At 40.3% G+C, this 19,878-nt stretch overlaps 1 protein-coding gene across 1 annotated transcript in view; it reads left to right on the top strand.

The window, feature by feature from the left end:
- Positions 1-17,571: 17,571 nt before the first annotated feature.
- LOC124606962 (dynactin subunit 2) overlaps positions 17,572-19,878 on the top strand; it is a 56,909-nt gene continuing 54,602 nt past the window's right edge. Inside the window, exons 1-3 of the mRNA XM_047139100.1 lie at positions 17,572-18,003; positions 18,092-18,163; positions 18,281-18,420. Coding sequence (XP_046995056.1) covers positions 17,917-18,003; positions 18,092-18,163; positions 18,281-18,420 — 299 coding nt within the window. The 5' untranslated portion in view covers positions 17,572-17,916. The remainder of the gene's footprint in view (positions 18,004-18,091; positions 18,164-18,280; positions 18,421-19,878) is intronic.

Raw genomic sequence — 19,878 nt, 5'->3', positions numbered from 1 at the left:
TCGCCGACCGCTTCTGGGTTCTCTGTGTGTGTCGACTTGTGATTCGTCCTTGTTGTTCCACAGTCACTGGTTTTAGTGGAAGTGTTTTGTGGAACCGTGTGTAGCTTGTGTGGTTTTGACTGAGCAGCTATTTTAATGGTGTCTGCGTGCTGCGTGGTAGTCAATTGGTTGGTATGGAGCAGCGAGGAACTCTCTGTGGCCCAAGGATAGGCCGGGACTGCTGGGAGCATGCCTGCACTCTCGCATCATGAAGCGCTAGCTGCGAGAGCGACAAAGTTCGTTGCCCACCGAACCTGGACGCTGAAGTTGAGCGATCAGTTAACCTGTTATGAAACCTCAACTATTGTGACATCTCTTCATTCATTTCCGGGTTGTTGCTCCCTGGGCCGTAAGGGCTAGCAGCAACATATGATGTGTTGGGGTCATCGAAAACTTGCAGCCATCTTCCTATATTGTGATTAATTATTAAATTGACTGTTACTTACCAGTGAAGTGCACCAGCAGTATTTTCTGCCCTGTCGCCGTTAACGCCTCAGTTACCTCCTCTGGTCATTAGCATACTTTTCCACCAGTGTGCCTTTCCTCGTCGTGTTGATGCTGTACGGCATGGCGTGTAGTTCAACAGCCTTTTAAGTTGTTTGGTTCATATTTGCGTAGAGTGGTTATTGTTCCCTTGGCTATTCTTAAAAGCAAATTTCTGATGACGTAGTGCTGTTCATATCCTCGTCCTCGGCCAGTATTTTCCATCATTGTGTCATTGGTCAGATGGAAGGGAATTGGTTAAATTGTTGGTCGGTCCTTGGGCACTCCCTAGTTTGGGCTGCCATCCGATTATTTAACTTCAAGTCTTGGCTGCCTGACTCACCTCACCTTACATTTAAGCTACCTTCTCAGGACAACCTTTGGAACACTTCTGAGCACCACTTGTTCTGTTTGTTTTAGATTGTGATTTTAATTTGAAGTATTGTGCAAGGCCTTCGGCCATGTATTAATTCAGTTCTTTTTAAATTTTACATAAAGGCCTTCAGCCGATTGATTTAATTTAAAAAAGAAAGAATTTTTTTGTTAAAATTGGTTCTATCTCAAACTGTTTGTAATCCAGGCATTAAGCTGTTAGTTGCTTGATATGTTATGTGAGACCCTCAGCCAATGATCTACGGGAACCCCTTTTAATAAGGCCTTCAGCCGTATGTATTCTTTAAAGGAAAATTTATTGTAAGAAGAAGGGCATTTATTTAAAATTGTTTGTCTGATTTGTTGTTCAGGCCTTCAACCATTGTTTCAAATTTGTTTGTGGTCTTCCATCATGCAATAAGTTTATTTCTTTATTTAGGCTTCCAGCTATTCTGCTGTAAGTTTAAGAAGAAATTTCTTGGTTGGAAAAATTGTTTATTAATGTGTTTTAATTATAGTTGTCTTTCAGACGTGTAGTGTAGGCATCCAACTGCTAATTGTTTTCAATTTCATGTTTTTTTTAAAGGAAAATAAAATTTTACCTTATATTTTTAATTGCTTTTGATTTCTAAGCCAGGCCTTCAGCCCAGAAAACATCTCAAGTTTTTTAACTAGGTCTTCAGACATATTGTTTAGTTGTGATCTTTTAAAGCAATGTGTAAATGAGTGGTTCTTAGAAAAATAAAGTTGTGTGTTTGATTGTGCAGCTCACAGTAACTGTTTACGGCCCCATCCACAAACATAACCTTATCCTATGCACTCTCTGAGTACCTACCAACCAGGTTTAATGTATCTCCTTATGAAAATGTAAAATTATTTTTATGTTGGTTGAGAAATAAATGAAATTTTATTTCGCAGTGTGTGCACTTTTTCTTCACACCTTGATGCAACTTTGCCCAGATAACATAACTGTCGTGTTCCTCGAGCACAGGAGATATAATTTTAGATGTGTTAGCTATATGTCTTTGGAAGTGGACAGAGTCACACGCCAACTGCTCTCATAACCCAATTCGTGCAGCACAGTAGGCATAAGCTGATGCAACCATTACAAATATTTTGTTATTCTCTGTCTTAAACTTCACCTCCAAATAGCACTCATATTCAGAACTAATGTCATTTGTATTCTGCAAAGCGTTTTTATACATATACATAACCCAATAAGGATTAGGTTTTCTGTAAACAAAAACAACAAAGACATATGGTAAAAAAATTTTCGTTTCTTCAGTTCACACAGATACAAGTCAGTTCTTGAGATGCAATATAGTTCTTGAGATTCCTGTTGAATTCTTGAGATTACACTTCACTCCCTGAGATACAGTTCTAAATCTATACCTTAAACATATTTTTTACTCATATATATTTGTAATTATAGTGTGTTCTGCTGAAAGATGTATGCAAATATGTGATGTTGCAACTGTGGCAATAATAGAATTCTCATTGAGAACAAAAATAAACAGAAATTAAATACTCTTCCTAAAAATCATAAATAATTCAGTTCTCAATTAGTTGAATGTGAGTTTTAAAATATTCTCTAACGACTCTTAACAACTGTTCTGCAATGCTCCTGTACACAATGGAGAACTTAGATTGTCTTGCTGCTGCAGCTATGTAGTCAGCAAGATGCTATAAGTATTTCAAAAGTAGTACTGTGAACCATGCAGAGTGCAATTCATGGTCATAATAATTGCAACGACTACTGAGAGAAAGTATCTTAAATGTAAGGAGAGGTGAGTCAGGCAGACAAGACTTGAAGTTAAATAATCGGATGGCAACCCAAACTAGGGAGTGCCCAAGGACCAACCAACAATTTAACCAATTCCCTTCCATCTGACCAATTACACAATGATGGAAAATACTGGCTGAGGACGAGGATACGAACAACACTACGTCTTCAGAAATTTGCTTTTATGAATAACCAAGGGAACAATAACCACTCTAAGCAAATACGACTACTGACTCTTTTTACAGAGAAATTGATTGATCAGGAGGGATTTGGTCAACTGGCCTTAAATGGTGAAAAAAGATGAAAGAAACCAATAAAGACTTTAATTTACTATATTCGCAAAATAGATTATTTAAAGACTGACAAACTGTACAGAGAGTTTAATTTTTCTACTATATCTATACTCAATAAACAAATGTCTGGCCACAACAAATATATAAAAATTACTCTTAAAGTATGCATGCAAGTATCTGACAAAATCCCTCCAGTGTGCAAGCAAGCAATAACTACGTGCAACAAAAGGCAAATAACCAAAAATTCTCAATGAATACCTAAGTCTCCTCCAGCATTACTCTCATGATCACAGCAGGCTGTCACCTCTCATGTCATGTGGCTTCTCTACACCACAGGCTGCATATGACCACTTACAACTCCTCTCAACAACTGTTTACTCCCTACTACTCATGATAATAGTATCTCAGACTCAAGAGTTTGTGTATGTACACCACAGCCGAATCACTGGTCAACTTTACAAAGAAATAATAACATTCAACTTTCATAACCCCTAACCTCACTTTTAAGAATTTTGTGGGGAGATTCTTGTCGAACATGTTTGCAAGGAGCAAATACAACGCAATAAAATTGAGAGAAATAGTATGAAATATTTTATAAAAGTGGTAGAGTACATAAACATAAACATAAGATTATGTAAGTCATGTGGATAATAGGAAATTGATAAGTTGTACACTGTAGTCAAAGAAATATACATAAGTGCATGTAAGCACTCATATCCTCCTAACACTGATAGTACTTACTTTGAGAGGATAAGAAAATTTATGTAGAGTTCTACAAGTGTGTAAAAACTGTCTTTCTGTTGTGTAGATACAAATATTACATGGCATTACAAATACTGCAAACAGAAAGAAAATAAATATGCAAGTATCATTTGAAAAGATAACAAAATGTTATTTACAGTTATTTGAGAGAATAAAAATCATCTGGCAATAGAAAACCAGGTGAAGAAACACATGTTTTAGGTGCAGCAGACTCAGGGACAACTCACACTATGTCCGCTGACAACCACAGAGCAATGTTAATATGTTCATTTTACAGCACATAAGCAGACTCAGGGACTCAGTACATACATAACGTCCACTGAGAACCATATCAATATGTTTCAGTGTGTCACTCCTTTTATATTCAGATAAAGATATTGTACAGAATAAGTACTAATAGTATAAGGTGCAAGTACACCTTGTTGAGTACCAAAGAATTCATGAAGATCACGAATGCATTTACATTGTATCCAGTTGAGAAAACAGGATCTCGTCATTGACACAGATGACCAAAATTCTTATAAATGATGCAATAACAGAAATGAATCATAGTGAATAAATGAATAATAGTAAGATGTATACACTTGAATATGAAAGTCAACATTATGTGAATAGGCACATCAGCACATAATTCATGACCTACTTCACAAAATATGTAGCTATAGAAAAAGTCATCACATGCACTTTTCTCGAAAATAACACAGTAGGTATTCTGTCTGGTAAAGGTAAAGAGAAATGTATGTGTTACCACATGACACAAGTAACTTCGTTATATGTGCAAACTATCTTCCTGATGAAAAAAATGGTCATCTCAGAACCTAAAAACCAAGTCTACTCTGCCATACCAATATCTAAAAAGAAAAGTGCCAACCCTAATGAAATAAAATAACAGCATTACATTTCAATCAGATACTTCACCAGTAAAGTCAGAATAATACTGGCTGAATACAAATTGTTCATAGTGCATATATAGATGCATAAAAATTATCTACTTTTGCTGTATTATCACCTTGTCAGACTATGTTTAGCAAATTCGAAGTACATTTCTTCACACATCACAAATCATAGACAATCACTATTCATCAAAATTCCATATTAAGTAGGTTGATTACTAGACATACAGATTAGTTGAAAAGTATGAGACAGTGCTGGAGCTAAAGTAAGAAAATGCACTGCAACAGCTGGGCCACCTATGCATATGTTTACCAAAGTACAGTAAATCTCCTAGGGTACTATTCTTTGTACACTTTGATGTTCGATACATGATGAAGACCTCGTGATTTATGTGTGTGCATGGTTTAGAGTTCCACAGTATCTGCATTTGCGATTCGCAGTATGTCAAAAGAACCTTCATACACCAAGAAAATCTTACTACTCAATGACTTTCCTTTATAAAATAAATGATGCGATTTGAGCAACACCTTATGATCTATCCATAAACTCATAATGTTCCCTTGTAGAGTCTGTAGTTTCTTCCTTTCCTCTGCGGCTTTCTTGATGTTATCCAATGCTAAATTAATTATTTCACAGTGTCTTAAATGTCATTGCGTAGGGAAGGCTACTAACAGTTTTATACGATATGGTGGTGGTTGATTCTTTAATAAATCAGTGGAGGAAAAGTTGTAGAATCATTCAGTAGTTCGTTAATGATATTTTGAAAATCACATAGGTGTAAATAGCAATTTCTTTGCTGATGATAGCAATACAATCTGCAAAGTTTACCTAGTTGTTTGTTGTGTTGTGGTCTTCAGTTCCGTGAGTGGTTTGATGCAGCTCTCCATGCTACTCTATCCTGTGCAAGCTTCTTCATCTCCCAGTACTTACTGCAACCTACGTCCTTCTGAATCTGCTTAGTGTATTCATCTCTTGGACTCCCTCTATGATTTTTAGCCTCCACACTGCCCTCCAATGCTAAATTTGTGATCCCTTGTTGGCTCAGAACGTGTCCTTCCAACCAGTCCCTTCTTCTTGTCAAGTTGTGCCACAAACTCCTCTTCTCCCCAATTTTATTCAATACTTCATCATTAGTTATGTGATCTACTCATCTAATCTTCAGCATTCTTCTGTAGCACCACATTTACAAAGCTTCTATTCTCTTCTTGTCCAAAGAAGCCGTGCACAGGTGTCCATTTGAGTCCCGCAAGTATGAGGCGGCGGCATCCCTTTCATACTTGACACCTGAGAAATTCCTGTTGAAACACGTGTTTACCTAGCAACCATAGCTGACACTTAGTTTTCATAGCTGCGGGTTCAGCACTGAGCGAGGTGTTTGCATAGCAGCACATCCTCACAGGTTCAGCTAAAAGGTTGTCAGTATTATACTGGTGTCACATGTTTATGTAAATAAGAGCCAAGTCTCCCTCTCGGAAATTGCAAAGTTTCGCAGAAATAGTCAACAGTCACTTTTGTTGTTGTAGGAGCTTTCGTGATGTCTCAGCTTATCTGCATTGAAATTCTTGTCCTAACAGGACCTCTTTACGAAAATAGCCCAGAATAACACCAAATGCATTCTTCCTAGCGATCCTTATGGAACAACTCGTCAGTCACTTGTTACCCTCTTCTGCTTTCAACATACTTCTCAGAAATGGTAAATGTTCTCACCACTAAAAGCCCTCATCATGTCTGTGCATGCTTGTGAAAACACCGTTAATCACAAAAGCATTCTTGTTGTTTGGAAAGAGAGCACTATCCAAGCACAGACAGGAAAATCAGAACAATTATGCAAACGGAATTCAAAGCACTGTCCTACAGAAGAGAAAAATAGCTGGAATTTTCGGTGTCCTACAGCTGCTGGTCTGGAGATGGTTGGGTCGGGTTGTTTTGGAGAGGAGACAAGACAGTGAGGTCATCGGTCTCATCAGATTAGGGAAGGATAGGGAAGGAAGTCGGTCATGCCCTTTCAAAGGAACCATCACAGCATTTGCCTGGAGAAAGGAAATCACAGTAAAACCTAAATCATGATGGCCAGACACGGGACTGAACCGTCGTTCTCCCGAATGCAAGTGAGATGCCCTAATGCCACAATAGCTGATGAGAGACAACATCCAGCCAGATATGGATGGTCTGCTTCAACTTGTCTTTGAACTCTTGAACAAAGAAGGCATAACGATACTCTCAGAACTTTACATACGAGGGCAGTTCAATAAGTAATGCAACACATTTTTTTTCTGAAACAGGGGTTGTTTTATTCAGCATTGAAATACACCAGGTTATTCCCCAATCTCTTAGCTACACAACACTATTTTTCAACGTATTCTCCATTCAATGCTACGGCCTTACGCCACCTTGAAATGAGGGCCTGTATGCCTGCACGGTACCATTCCACTGGTCGATGTCGGAGCCAACGTCGTACTGCATCAATAACTTCTTCATCATCCGCGTAGTGCGTCCCACGGATTGCGTCCTTCATTGGGCCAAACATATGGAAATCCGACGGTGCGAGATCGGGGCTGTGGGGTGCATGAGGAAGAACAGTCCACTGAAGCTTTGTGAGCTCCTCTCGGGTGCGAAGACTTGTGTGAGGTCTTGTGTTGTCATGAAGAAGGAGAAGTTCGTTCAGATTTTTGTGCCTACGAACACGCTGAGGTCGTTTCTTCAATTTCTGAAGAGTAGCACAATACACTTCAGAGTTGATCGTTTGACCATGGGGAAGGACATCGAACAGAATAACCCCTTCAGCGTCCCAGAAGACTGTAACCATGACTTTACCGGCTGAGGGTATGGCTTTAAACTTTTTCTTGGTAGGGGAGTGGGTGTGGCTTCCAGGTTCGAAGTGATGAACCCATGTTTCATCGCCTGTAACAATCTTTGACAAGAAATTGTCACCCTCAGCCACATGACGAGCAAGCAATTCCGCACAGATGGTTCTCCTTTGCTCTTTATGGTGTTCGGTTAGACAACGAGGGACCCAGCGGGAACAAACCTTTGAATATCCCAACTGGTGAACAATTGTGACAGCACTACCAACAGAGATGTCAAGTTGAGCACTGAGTTGTTTGATGGTGATCTGTCGATCATCTCGAACGAGTGTGTTCGCACGCTCCGCCATTGCAGGAGTCACAGCTGTGCACGGCCGGCCCGCACGCGGGAGATCAGACAGTCTTGCTTGACCTTGCGGCGATGATGACACATGCTTTGCCCAACGACTCACCGTGCTTTTGTCCACTGCCAGATCAGCGTAGACATTCTGCAAGCGCCTATGAATATCTGAGATGCCCTGGTTTTCCGCCAAAAGAAACTCGATCACTGCCCGTTGTTTGCAACGCACATCCGTTACAGACGCCATTTTAACAGCTCCGTACAGCGCTGCCACCTGTCGGAAGCCAATGAAACTATACGAGACGAAGCGGGAATGTTTGAAAATATTCCACAAGAAATTTCCGGTTTTTTCAACCAAAATTGGCCGAGAAAAAAAATGTGTTGCATTACTTATTGAACTGCCCTCGTAGATACCTTGCCCCATCATGTTCAAACCAGTCTGTAGAGGCTCCTTTGTCCCACACAAAGGATGTCTTGTGAGAGAATGGAGTATTCTGATTGGCCCTTGCTGAATTTACCTGCCACGTTGCCCATGCAAACCAGTGTGGGAGCACTGTCCGCCTTTCTTTTCTGCAGATGAGACTTCAAGCAGCAAAACAATTTTTTAGTAATTTCCATATCGGACTGACAGTTCAACCCTGCGAAAGTGAAACTTCGTGGCAGATTACAACTGTGTGCCACACTGGGATTCGAACTCGAGACCTTTGCCTTTCGCAGGCAAGTGCTCTACCATCTGAGCTACCGAAGCACAATTGATGACCCCTCCTCACAGCTTTACTTCCACCAGTAACTCGCATCCTACCTTCCAAACTTTACAGAAGCTCTCCTGCCAAACTTGCAGAACCAGCACTCCTGGAAAAAAGGATAATGCAGAGACATGGCTTAGCCACAGACTGGGGGATATTTCCAGAATGAAATTTTCACTCCACAGCGTAGTGTGCGCTGATATGAAACTTCCTGGCATACTAAAACTGTGGGTCAGGCAGAGACTCGAACTTAGGTCCTTTGCGTTTCACAGGAGGATCGGGTCCTGGGAGCCATCCGCAACACATCCATAGACACAGACATACAGAAAACAGAGAAAATGCATTGCAAATGTAGAATATGTGGGCGGAGGCGACTGGATTCATTCGGATACAGTGCAATACTATGCTGCCCAACCAGGAAAGTAGTGCATTTGCAATAGGTGTTGGCAGCTGCAGTACATTTACAAGCAATTTTAGAACACAGAACGAGAAGTCATGTCATGATCACATGGGTAGAAGTGACATGAAATCGATAGAATTACGAAAAATGATTAAAATACACCAAAATGTGGGGAAATTGAGGATGTACTTGCATGTCTTCTGGATGGTGCAAAACAATTCTTGTACATGAGAACGAGTATACAGTAGCAAGAGGAATCCGAGAAAATGTTGACATGGAAGCACTGGAACCAGGGAAACAGTCTTTTTTCCATTGAGGCAGCATTCTAATGTGTCTGTATTGAGCTAATAGTGATACACATGAGTTAACTGCTGTCTTTGATGCTTTCCTGGAAAACCATCTGCCTCTAAACTTACTTTCATCTGCTTTAAAGGAAGACAGAGAATGTATGGAGTGATCGGTTGAGATGGAGTTGTGATGAGGTACGATTTAATGGTAGACTGATGATGCATTCTAGAGAGAGAGGGAGATGTTGCTGCAGGTTATTTGACAATTTTTTCCTTTGTTCTGACAGAATGCATGGCGGATGTGACATAGCTTGCGTTCGACTCGTATACAACCGCATGTTTTGTTTGTGACAGAGCACTGTCAACTTGCGATCGTTAACAGCAAACCTCTCACTCATCAGAGGACTTCCATCTTATGTGTGATGAAATGTGGCAATCCTGTTTCGACATATTCCTCTAAACGAACGATGATTTATGCGATGTAATCCATTTTCCTTTCGCACCTTGGGTATAAAATTGAGACTTCAGTTTCATAACTAAGACGATTCTAAGTTAGCGACAGGTGTTTGTGATACACTTCAATCCCCGTGTATACATCTGCTTGACAGATGTCCGGTTTACAGAGTTAGTGGCGGCATGACGTGTAATTTCACATGTCAAACGCCGCTGCTAAGCGTTTATCTGTTTCCTTGTAAGAGGTATTTTCCGTCAATAACGATCATTTTATATAGGACTCATGCGACCATAGTATAATTTCTGAACCGTGATCGTATGTGAACAGTGGACGCAATACATATCTGGAAAGCTATATTGTGCGTGTACCACACAGATCGATGATTTAAGGAAGTAGTTTCTCCTTTTACACTTTGTTACCATAGTTTATCGCAGGGAAACATGCAAGAAGCACGTATGTCATGCGCTGGAAATATATTTCTTACATAGGGATAGTAATAGCGTTGCATTCCACATGACTAATAGGTCGGAAACTGTAGCGATCTAACATATAGCCTGTTTTAAGAGCAGAACTGTGTAGCCTTAGAGTGCGTGTGTTTGTGTTCTCTTCTACCTTCCTGGTACTGATCCCAGACACTAGAACAATATTTTAGAATTGATAGATTAGTTGATTTATGTACAATGCTTCGAATGACATCTGCCTGGAGTTCCATCATGAATAAAAACCACCCGTTTCTTGTTCTTCTTAACCGTCTGCTATTACATCACAACACTTTCATATCTACTACTATACACCGATAATGGGTGCTAACCTTCTCGACATGCGCGCATCTAGAGAAATCTTGTGCACTTGAATGGGAGAGGAACAGCAGTTACAGACTCGGAAAGCTCCATTCATTCACGAGACACAGAATGTAGCTGCAGATTACATCGGTAACGGTGCTGCAGGGTGGGTGGTCAAAGACAGTGCGAGGAGATCTTTCATTCCTTACCTTTATCTTAAGAATGCGAGAATGCCCTATAACTCCCATTTGCACAGAGAAAGATCGTAAATTACAGACTATGCTCGAGGTGCGGGGAATGTGTAGATCGCTGTTAGGTATGCTTTGATGATGTATATGTTCGAGAATTAACAATGAATGGACGTACTGCAAATTCATCTATCTACATTCGCAATGGTACTCGCAAAGTAAAGCAGGGACGCTTTAGCGATGATCCTGAAACTGGGAAGCATGCTGTTACATTATTAGTCAGTGTTGATATTACTGTAAATTGCTAAAATTGTTCACAGTATCACCTGAGATGCTTATTATTATCGTACATCGATGGTGTCTTTTCCATCCCATCCATCCACTAGTATGCTGTTGATTACCACATAATGATTAACTGACATAATTTATTTCAGATGGAGAAAGAGTGTTTGTTGAGGGGCAATACCTTCTGGGGATGGCTAGCACCGAAAGGGTGATCACGCACATGACTGCAATATGAGGAATCAATCGAAATGGAACATGAAACCATCAGATATCCCCTCACTGTGAAAGATGAGTTTAAATGTAGAGGCCATCAGTCACCTTTGGACAGCAGTTTGGAAACACACCACAACACTGCAAAACGTCCCCATTTTCCTTATGTTGTGACTGTCTTTTATTGAAATTCGTCCAGTGTGTGTCTTTGTGAGTGTATGTATGTGTGTGTGTGTGTGTGTGTGTGTGTGTGTGTGTGTGTGTGTGTGTGTGTTGTGGTTCAAAAATGGCTCTGAGCACTATGGAACTTAACATCTGAGGTCATCAGTCCCCTAGAACTTAGAACTCCTTAAACCTAACTAACCTAAGGGCATCACACATATCCATGCTCGATGCAGGATTCGAACCTGCTACCACAGCGGTCCAGACTGAAGCGCCTAGAACCGCATGGCAACAACGACCGGCATGTGTTGTGGTGTCAGCAGCAAAAACACGATTTACACTGTACAACATCTAGTTTTCTGTGAGAGGCAGTGGACATGTTAATGTCAGTTTAGAACCTGACACAGACCTTGAAGTTGTGCAGAAGAAACAAAATGTATGTCAGTGTTTATAGCGTGTTACAGCAAAAAATAAACAACGTTCAAACAACGACAAAGGCGCCTCTCTTGCGACAGATAGTATAGTCTGTGGGATACGGTCATCCTCTTCCTACAGTACGAGCGTTGACACTTTACACTGGCCTGTGCAAGCGACTTCGAACACTGGACGCCTGCTCCAATGGATCAATACCTGTATATTTAATAGGATCGCCGCATGTGCTCGATGCCGGCACCCAGGCAGTATTTGTTTTCGATAAATCAGAAGAGAGAGATAGATGTGGTAAGAATCTTATCGAGTTCTCTATTAGATAAAGTTAACAGAACTTTTATAGTTTGTAATTTCTCTGGTGCATCGACAAATGTACATAGTCACTGTCTAAGTGGATGACTTGCTGATAGCACCGTATATCTGGGAACAGCATTTCCGACTTTTGGGTCAAGTACTATACCAATTCTCAGAATAAAGCAATACAACAAATTTAAAGACGTCTGACATTTGGAAGGAAAAGGCCAAATTCCTAGAACACACCGTATCACCACAAGGTATTTTGCCAGATCTGGGGAAACTATATGCAAGCAGAGATTCCCCTCTCCCCCCCCCCAGAACGAAAAACCTCTCAAAGCTTATCTGGGCTTAGTACCATTCTTTAGAAAATTTATTCCTGACCAGTTGCTGAACTGCGATGCCCCGTTAAACTTAATGTCAGAGAATAACCCATGGATATGGATCAATCAGTGTCAAACCGACTTTGAAAATGTTATAGAAACTCTACTCAATGCAACACCCAAACATGTCACAAGAGTTTTGTTTAAGCACTGATGCGTCTACACAGAGTCTGGGGGCATGCCTATTGCAAATCATCGAGATAGATGGACGACAAACGCCCAAGATAATTAGTTTTGCAAGCAGAACTCTTACTGAATGTGAGCGATTATATTCAGCAACAGCGCTCGAAGCTCCCTCTGTAGCGAGGGCTTTTAAGTAATTCGAATATTACTTGTTGGTAAAACACACCAAGATCTACTGTGACCACAAAGTGCTTTCTTTTCTCTTGACATGCTAATTACTGCACACAAGAATAGCCAAATGGTGTCTTTACTTGCAGGAATTCAGTTATGAGACAGTGTACATCAAAGGTAAACATAACATAATTGTTGACACCTTGTCAAGGCTACCCAAAGGGTTAAATGAGTTGTTAGAACTCACTGAACCGAATTCTGAAATCCGCATCCTATTTATTCAACACAAAATGTGCAATAGCCTGGAGCAATAGCAAGAAGAAGATTCGTGCTGGGAAAAGATACATCTCAAACTATGTGAAGGAAATGATGATTATAACTTTAAAAAATTTTATACATTTTGTAAAGCAGTGCTGTTTCACCAATCTACACGTAACCAACAATAGTGATTCACACCTTTACCTGAAAATTTCACAGATGAATTCATTCTTTACACCCTCAATGTGTAATCTGTACTGCTACTTCCCCAACCTGCAGCGTCAAATTCTCCAAGTAATTCGAAAATGTATTACTTATCAGAAGACAAACACGCCATCTAATCAAGATTAATTGAACTGCTTCCAATAGTTGCCACAAAACCTTTAGAACTAGTACCATTGGATGCCGTTGGAACTAATCTAAAACGAAAAGGGAATGTTAAGTATGTAATTCAGTATATGGTGTTTTATCCAATTAAGTTAAGTTGTATGCTGTGAGGTCAGTGACCACCGTATCTCTTATTAGAAGACTTACAGACGACTGCATCGTACTTCACAGCTAAAAAGAAGGAATTTACGACCACAAGTAAAATAAAACACATACTGGAATCATGATTCCACCCTGACACAAGCCTCACACAGTAAGGGTATCTGGGGAATTTAATATATTTATATGCTCTTACACACCACAAACACGTACAAAATGGATCGAATTTGCCTTGCAATTTCAGCAAATCATGAATAACTTGCCACATACTTCGACAGGTTTATCTCCAACTGAATTAATGTTTAAGAAACGAGAAATGGATGAGTGGGAAAAACCACTGTCTAAAGTAGTTGTTGTTGTGGTCTTCAGTCCTGAGACTGGTTTGATGCAGCTCTCCATGCTACTCTATCCTGTGCAAGCTTCTTCATCTCCCAGTAACTACTGCAACCCACATCCTTCTGAATCTACTTAGTGTATTCAACTCTTGGTCTCCCTCTACTATTTTTACCCTCCACGCTGCCCTACAATGCTAAATTTGTGATCCCTTGACGCCTCAGAACATGTCCTACTAATCGGTCCCTCTTTTTGTCAAGTTGTGCCACACACTCCCCTTCTACCTAATTCTATTCAATACTTCATCATTAGTTATGTGATCTACCCACCTAATCTTCAGCATTCTTCTGTAGCACCACATTTCGAAAGCTCCTATTCTCTTCTTGTCCAAACTATTTGTCGTCCATGTTTCACTTCCATACATGGCTACACTCCATACAAATACTTTCAGAAACGACTTCCTGATACTTAAATCTATACTCGATGTTAACAAATTTCTCTTCCTCAGAAACGCTTTTCTTGCCATTGTCAATTTTATATCCTCTCTACTTCGACCATCATCAGTTATTTTGCTCCACAAATAACAAAAGTCCTTTACTACTTGAAGTGTCATCGGCGAACCTCTAAGTTTTTATTTCTTCTCCATGGATTTTAATACCTACTCCAAATTTTTCTTTTGTTTCCTTTACGGCTTGCTCAATATACAGATTGAATAACATCGGGGAGAGGCTACAACCCTGTCTCACTCCCTTCCCAACCACTGCTTCCCTTTCATGTCCCTCGACTCTTATAACTGCCATCTGCTTTCTGTACAAATTGTAAATAGCCTTTCGCTCCCTGTATTTTACCCCTGCCACCTTTAGAATTTGAAAGAGAGTATTCCAATCAACATTGTCAAAAGCTTTCTCTAAGTCTACAAATGCTAGAAACGTAGATTTGCCTTTCCTTAATCTTTCTTCTAAGATAAGTCGTAACGTTAGTGTTGCCTCATGTGTTCCAATATTTCTACGGAATCCAAACTGATCTTCCCTGAGGTCGGCTTCTACCAGTTTTTCCATTCGTCTGTAAAGAATTCGCGTCAGTATTTTGCAGCTGTGACTTATTAAACTGATAGTTCGGTAATTTTCATATCTGTCAACACCTGCTTTCTTTGGGATTGGAATTATTATATTCTTCTTGAAGTCTGAGGGTATTTCGTCTGTCTCGTACATCTTGCTCACCAGATGGTAGAGTTTTGTTAGGACTGTCTCTCCTAAGGCCATCAGTAGTTCTAATGGAATGTTGTCTACTCCCGGGGCCTTGTTTCGACTCAGGTCTTTCAGTGCCCTGTCAAACTCTTCACGCAGTATCGTATCTCCCATTTCGTCTTCATCTACATCCTCTTCCATTTCCATAATATTGTCCTCAAGTACATCGCCCTTGTATAGACCCTCTCTATACTCCTTCCACCTTTCTGCTTTGCCTTCTTTGCTTAGAACTGGGTTTCTATCTGAGCTCTTGATATTGATACAAGTGGTACTCTTCCTGTAGGCAGTATCTATCTTACCCTAGTGAGATAAGTCTCTACATCCTTACATTCGTCCTCTAGCCATCCCTGTTTAGCCATTTTGCACTTCCTGTCGATCTCATTTTTGAGACGTCTGTATTCCTTTTTGCCTGCTTCATTTACTGCATTTTTATATTTTATCCTTTCATCAATTAAATTCAATATTTCTTCTGTTACCCAAGGATTTCAATTAGCCCTCATCTTTTTACCTACTTGATCCTCTGCTGCCTTCACTACTTCATCCCTCAGAGCTACCCATTATTCTTCTACTGTATTTCTTTCCCCCATTCCTGTCAATTGTTCCCTTATGCTCTCCCTGAAACTCTGTACAACCTCTGGTTTAACCAGTTTGTCCAGATCCCATCTCCTTAAATTCCCACGTTTTTGCAGTTTCTTCAGTTTTAATCTACAGTTGATAACCATTGTGGTCAGAGTCCCCATCTGTCCCTGGAAATGTCTTACAATTTAAAACCTGGTTCCTAAATCTCTGTCTTACCATTATATAATCTATCTGATACCTTTTAGTACCTCCAGGATTCTTCCAGGTATACAATCTTCTTTTATGATTCTTGAACCAAGTGTTAGCTATGATTAAGTTATGCTCTGTGCAAAATTCCACCAGGCGGCTTCCTCTTTCATTTCTTATCCCCAATCCATATTCACCTACTACATTTCCTTCTCTCCCTTTTCCTATTACTGAATTCCAGTCACCCATGACTATTAAATTTTCGTCTCCCTGCACTACCTGAATAATTTCTTTTATCCCATCATACATTTCTTCAATGTCTTCATCATCTGCAGAGCTAGTTGGCATATAAACTAGTAATTTTGTAGTAGGTGAGGGCTTCGTGTCTATCTTGGTCACAATAATGCGTTCACTATGCTGTTTGTAGTAGCTTACCCGCACTCCTATTTTTTTATTCATTATTAAACCTACTCCTGCATTACCCCTATTTGATTTTGTGTTTATAACCCAGTATTCACCTGACCAAAAGTATTGTTCCTCCTGCCACTGAACTTCACTAATTCCCACTATATCTAACTTTAACCTATCCATTTCCCTTTTTAAATTTTCAAATCTACCTGCCCGGTTAAGGGATCTGACATTCCACGCTCCGATCCGTAGAACGCCAGTTTTCTTTTTCCTGATAACGATGTCCTCTTGAGTAGTCCCTGCCCAGAGATCCGAATGGGGAATATTTTACCCAAGAGGACGCCATCATAATGTATCCATATAGTAAAGCTGCATGCCCTTGGGAAAAATTACAGCAGTAGTTTCCCCTTGCTTTCAGCCATTTGCAGTACCAGCACAGCAAGGCCGTTTTGGTTAATGTTGCAAGGCCAGGTCAGTCAATCATCCAGACTGTTGCCCCTGCAACTACTGAAAAGGCTGCTGCCCCTCTTCAGGAACCACATGTTTGTCTGGCCTCTCAACAGATACCCCTCCGTTGTGGTTGCACCTATGGGACGGCCATCTGTATCGCTGAGGCACGCAAGCCTCCCCACCAATGGCAAGGTCCATGGTTCATGGGGAAGGTGTCTAAATTACCCAAGGGATATATGTATATATGTCATTTGAAGAAAAATACACAGCATGCGCGCACGCGCACACACACACACACACACACACACACACACACAGCTACACATTCATACAATCATACACACAAATCTCACGAGCACGTCTATTTCTGTCTGTTCTAGCCAGAATCTTTTTTAAAGATGAAGGAAATGTGAACAATGAGTAATTATCGGCAGGAGGTATTTAGGACATGAAATGCTGCTACAACAATCTGTGCCGTTACGTAGACTTATGTTGTGCGGGAACGAGACCGTTGATACAGAGTGGCTCCGATGTCGGAGGAATTGCGGTTAGAAAGGTAATGAAAACCACAAGAAAAAATAAAAGTAAACAGCGCAACCATAATTCATGTGTACCAAAAACTATTGCTTGAATGGCTCCACTTGCGAATGAAATGTGATTCCCTTAAACTTGACATTAAAATCGGATAGACTGGCAAATCCGCAAACGACGCAAACTGACATTTTTCATAAAACAACTACGTCTCCACACAATTAAAGCACCAAATGGTATTTGGTATACGAAAATCGATAGTTATTCCCAACTGTCGAACCTTGACATGGACACATCAGAGAGTGACGTCACGGGAACATGCAGTGCAGTCAACCATAGTGCTATAAGAGCGGAGAACCTACCGTTTTGGGCTAAATAAGACGGCGGCCGTCGGCTTCCAGTTTGTGACATAATGACAACTCCCATCTTCCTTGTTACCTCCATGAATCCACGCTGCTTGCGGAGTTGCACAGTGACTGAGGCCGTTACAGCCTAATGCAGAAAATTAAGAAATTACATTCATTTAAGACAGACTTGTTTGCTCAATAGGAGTTGCGAAAGAAACTTTTTTGTTGTTCTTCGGTTTCCTTTTGTTGTCTCTAATGCCGTTCAAATCACTAGGCCAGTATTCATATTCGTCTCTGCAAATCGGGGAACAGTTGCCTAACTTCGCCACTACTGCGTGGTAGAGACTTGGTGATTATTAGCCAAGGAGGTTGTAACTTCTTTCTTCCGGCTAAGTTTGACGTTTTGTATGACGGTTATCTCTGAGTTACAGAGTTTTCGATACAGAAAACAGCTGAAAATGGCAGATCCAAAGTATGCTGACTTGCCCGGCATAGTAAGCTTACTGTATTTTTGATCCTGCAATAATTTTAACTACTGTGTGAAAGAATTGAGCAACTGTGCGATATGTCTAACTTTTGCAGGCATATGATCAGCCGGACGTTTACGAAACAAGCGATCTACCAGAATCTGATCAGAATGCTGCGTATTACGAGGTAATTCTCAACATGGGCTGTGGCAGCTTACACAGTGTGGAAAGCTTTGCTTGTGTATCTGATAGCCTACAAAGTAAACGTCCACTTGCTTTATTTTTTCCTTAACTTTCATTGTAGGAAGAGAGTGATTCAATCGAACGCCTCCACATCAGTGCGAATGAAGCTTTCACGAAATTTAATAGGAGCGTGTTGGATACCAATAATGTTGATTTCTCAGATACAGTACGGAAAACTTTGAGAACTGGATATAATTCAAGGTAATACACAGTACATGCATGAAATTTTACGCACTATATTTTCTGTAATTTCTGCCTTAAATTGTTTGTGTGCTATGGGGTGATTCAGGTGGTGACCAGTATCCTAACCCGTAATAGTTTACCCGTTACAAAAATGAATCAGTACTTGCTCTTTCGAGTAATTGTTTTTTGCCAGAATCGCGCCATGAACTATAAAGATCCATCAGCGTAGATGATATTAAATATGTCCATTACTTTAATTTACGGTTCAGCGGACTCGAATTAACCTTATCTCAGTCTCTCCTGAAATCACAGTTAAATCAAGTGCAGTAAATAAATTGCCCCGAAAAAATACATTTCGGTGCATAAATCACAAGGACGTAAGGCATTCTAATTTTTCTTCAAACAGTTTCTAGGCAACGTACGTATTGTCCCAATGGACACGTGTGGAAACTACTACAGAATGAGGAACAGCTGTGAAGGCAGCTGATGCTTTTTTTCATGCAAGTTGCTGTGAAACAACCATTGTTAAAGACTGTGCAGCTTAAATTGTGCCTACTCCTGTGCAGTGGTGGAGTAATAGTATCTGATTCTACAACTCAGAGCTAATGAGGAAGTAGCATAGACAGGACCAGATCAGTTGAGAGCTGAAGTTGGTGGCAGTAAGGTTATGAGTAGGGCTGTAGACTGGGTTGCGGTCAAAAATGTCAGTTCAGTAACGAGATTAAACAAACATTGAAGGTCTATTAACTTTGCTCTATACATTTACAACTGATTCAATGTTTTGGAGATTATGAACAAAAGTGTGGAGACTACCTAAGGAGTTTGGGAACAGGATGGCAAGACTGGGACAAAACTTCATGTTAAGGCTAGTAGTAGTAGTAGTCAGAAGATTAAAAAGACCAAGAAGGTCCTCTTCCTAGGCCTTTAGTCATGTGTGGGGATTGTTGTAATACAGGTGTCCCTGTGTAATCAGTACCAAGAATGGGTATTTTGAAATCTGTGTGGGGCTAAGCAATGTTACCTGTGATTTAGGCACGTGTGTGCAGATTTTGTTTTTCAGTCATTGCTTAGTGCTATTATAAAGACTCTCACAATCCTTATTCTTGCATTTCTTCAGTTTTATTCTGCAATTTATAACCAGTAAATTGTGGTCATAGTTCCCACCAGCGTGCTGAAAATATTTTGCAGTCCAGAATTTGGTATCGAGATCTATCTTACCATTAAGGTTCGATGCTCTGACCAGTAGAGTGCCAGATGAAAACATATTAAGAAATGGATATTTTCTGCATTTAGAAATTTTAAATTTTAACATTGCCAACTATTTTTGTAGAATAGAATAAAAAATGGAGGAAGTTGCTTATATGTAAAATAAAATGACATAAAAGAATTTAGGGGTCGACAGAAGCGTCCGATCCCATGCGTCGGCTTTGACCCGTGACGTAAGGGTGTTGTCGTGTGTGACGTCATGACGGCGCG

Source organism: Schistocerca americana, chromosome 3 (assembly GCF_021461395.2).
Source record: "Schistocerca americana isolate TAMUIC-IGC-003095 chromosome 3, iqSchAmer2.1, whole genome shotgun sequence".
NCBI lineage: Eukaryota > Metazoa > Arthropoda > Insecta > Orthoptera > Acrididae > Schistocerca > Schistocerca americana.
This window is presented reverse-complemented; position numbering and strand designations above follow the sequence as displayed.